The sequence below is a fragment of the Pygoscelis adeliae genome, unplaced genomic scaffold (assembly GCF_000699105.1).
Source record: "Pygoscelis adeliae isolate BGI_AS28 unplaced genomic scaffold, ASM69910v1 Scaffold189, whole genome shotgun sequence".
In the NCBI taxonomy this organism is placed as follows: Eukaryota; Metazoa; Chordata; class Aves; order Sphenisciformes; family Spheniscidae; genus Pygoscelis; species Pygoscelis adeliae.
The window spans coordinates 455,221-457,698 of NW_008825543.1; the positions used below are offsets into that span (position 1 = coordinate 455,221).

The 2,478-nt window shown below is 47.0% G+C and overlaps 2 protein-coding genes across 2 annotated transcripts in view; one reads left to right on the top strand and one right to left on the bottom strand.

Moving 5' to 3' along the window:
- Positions 1-510, bottom strand: part of DCLRE1B (DNA cross-link repair 1B) — a 3,188-nt gene extending 2,678 nt beyond the window's left edge. The window contains exon 1 of the mRNA XM_009331967.1: positions 460-510. Within this exon, the coding sequence (XP_009330242.1) occupies positions 460-510 (51 nt within the window). The remainder of the gene's footprint in view (positions 1-459) is intronic.
- AP4B1 (adaptor-related protein complex 4, beta 1 subunit) overlaps positions 382-2,478 on the top strand; it is a 5,613-nt gene continuing 3,516 nt past the window's right edge. The window contains exons 1-3 of the mRNA XM_009331929.1: positions 382-531; positions 1,221-1,717; positions 2,430-2,478. The exon at positions 2,430-2,478 is cut by the window's right edge and continues 23 nt beyond it. Coding sequence (XP_009330204.1) covers positions 1,222-1,717; positions 2,430-2,478 — 545 coding nt within the window. The 5' untranslated portion in view covers positions 382-531; position 1,221. The remainder of the gene's footprint in view (positions 532-1,220; positions 1,718-2,429) is intronic.

The window sequence follows — 2,478 nt, forward strand, 5'->3', positions numbered from 1 at the left end:
CGGGTTGTCGCGGCTGCAAGACGGAGAGAGGGCGAGAGAGGAGGGGGAGCGGGCTGTCGCTGCCTGTCGAGTTGTTAATGGAACACCGGGCGCCGCGAGGTTCCCCATCAGAGTGCCCCTTTTACATGGTGCCTGCTTTTACCGGGCCTCCTGCGACGCCCGGCTGTTTCCGCAGCCTCTGATCGGCTGGGTGCCGTCCTCACACCCGCAGACCCTCAGGGAGAAGTTGTGCCGAGGGCAGGAGTTACTGGAGAGCTGGATGTTTTGTTGGCTGCTTCTCCCAGTTCAAGATGTATCTTTTGTTCGTGATAAATGTTTATAGACGGTGACTAAATTGCAGCGTGTCAATAGAATTTGATACAGAGACCTCTGCTTCTTCGCAGATGGTGCGCTGGTGAATGAGCTATACAGTTTGCTTCGTGATCAGGATCCTATTGTAGTCGTGAACTGTCTGAGGGCCTTAGAAGAGATCTTGAAGAAGGAGGGAGGAGTTGTCATCAACAAACCCATTGCCCATCATCTCCTCAACAGGTTTGTTTTCTTTGATAATAAGACAGTGCTGGAAGCTTCATTCTTGTTCTTGGTGTTTTGCATGCTAGCAAAGCAGGTATTTCTGGGCTCCTGTCAGAACTTGAAGGGAAGAGTCAGGCACCCAAAAATGGAGGGGCCCATCCTAAGAGAAACCAAATTACTTTTCTGCTAAGATCTTAAGAGAAATCTGAGATGCTCTGCTTTTCCAGGGAGTCTTTGCTTGCTTTGGCTGGTGGCTTGTTTAGGAATTGTAAGTTAATGCGATTAGTTTGGGGTTTTTTTTGGTGACAGTATGCATGATATATTTGTGGGACAGATATACTCTAGTATGTCTCTCCCAATCCGTTGAAGGATATATAACTTATCCATTGCTTGAAGAAATTAACTTTTCTGCAGATAATTCTATATGATCTGGCAAAAGGGGGGTATTGCTCTGCCCAGAGTTCTTGTCAATGTTGCTGTCTGGCTTAGAGCACCAGCAAAAGTGCACATGACTGATACTGGGTTAAGCCTATGTGCATAAACTAGTCAATTCTCTTGAGATAAAATTGTGGTATCTACTTCTGAAGCATAGCCTTTGGTTTGGAACAGAGACCGTAAGAAACTCGGAGGCTAAGGCCTCTACTCTGCACAGCGCAGATCTTCGTGTGCTTCTTGACTCCTGCAAGCTGTGTTTATTCTCTTGGCAGGATGGCTGATCTGGATCAGTGGGGACAAAGTGAGGTGCTTACCTTCCTTCTGCGTTACAGACCCCGCAGTGAGGAGGAACTCTTCGACATACTCAATTTACTGGATGGCTATCTCAAAAGCAGCAGCCCCAGCGTTGTGATGGCAGCCACCAAGCTTTTCCTAGTGCTGGCCAGGGAGTACCCACATGTGCAGGCAGATGTTTTGGTGAGAGTGAAGGGACCGCTGCTGTCTGCCTGCACTTCTGAGAGCAGGGAGCTCTGCTTCACTGCGCTGTGCCATGTGCGTCAGATCCTTGGTAGCCTTCCTGGCCATTTTAGCAGCCACTACAAAAAGTTCTTCTGCTCGTATTCAGAGCCCCACTACATCAAATGCCAGAAGATGGAGGTGTTGTGTGAGCTGGTGAATGACGAAAACGTACAGCAAGTGCTGGAGGAGCTGAAGGGCTATTGCACTGATGTATCGGTAGAGCTTGCCCAAGGGGCGATCTTCGCCATAGGTAAGAGCTGTGTCTTGCTTCAGGAGCAGCGGCAGCCCTAGGCCTTTAAGGTGGGCCTTTCTCTGCTGAAGTATATCTGGGCGAATGCCAAATAACTGATGTGTGCTGAAGCAGTACAGCCCTCTATAGACCAGCTTCCCCAGGAATGTTTTGTGTGTGTTTCTAAACGACGATTGTGCTGATTTTTTCAGAAGTCCTGGTACTGAACTGTTTCAGGGTGTGCATAATGTCCTTGAATCTCATTCAGTTGTCTGTGCTCTGATGAGATGCTCTAAAGAAATTGTCTCATTTCATCTTATTAATGAGCCTTATAGCGTTGAATGAAACTGTGTAGTGGGTGGAGGAGCTGCTCTAATACCTGCTTGTTCTTTGAGTTGTGGTGGGGGCAGTTAAGGTGATCTGGGGCACTTTAGTTTTGTTTTTGTAAGCTTTAAAATAGGTGAGTTCCTATAGTATTCATAAGGAGAAGGCCACGGATGCTAAAATGCCTTTCTTATGTGTTCAGACGACTTCTGAGGTGTAGCTTCAGAGAAAGAAACATATCCCTTGTATGGGGAACAAGCTCATTTGACTACACTTTTCAGAAATCGTAGTCAAAACGGAAAAGGGAAAGGCTGTTTCTTTAAAGTGAGTTTGTGATGAATAGTTGGGCTCATGTTCCTATTTCACTCTGACAAAAGGTTGACTTTTATGTCCTTTGGTGTCTCTGCAGGCAATATTGCTAGGACATACACAGAACAGTGCGTAGGGATTCTGACGGA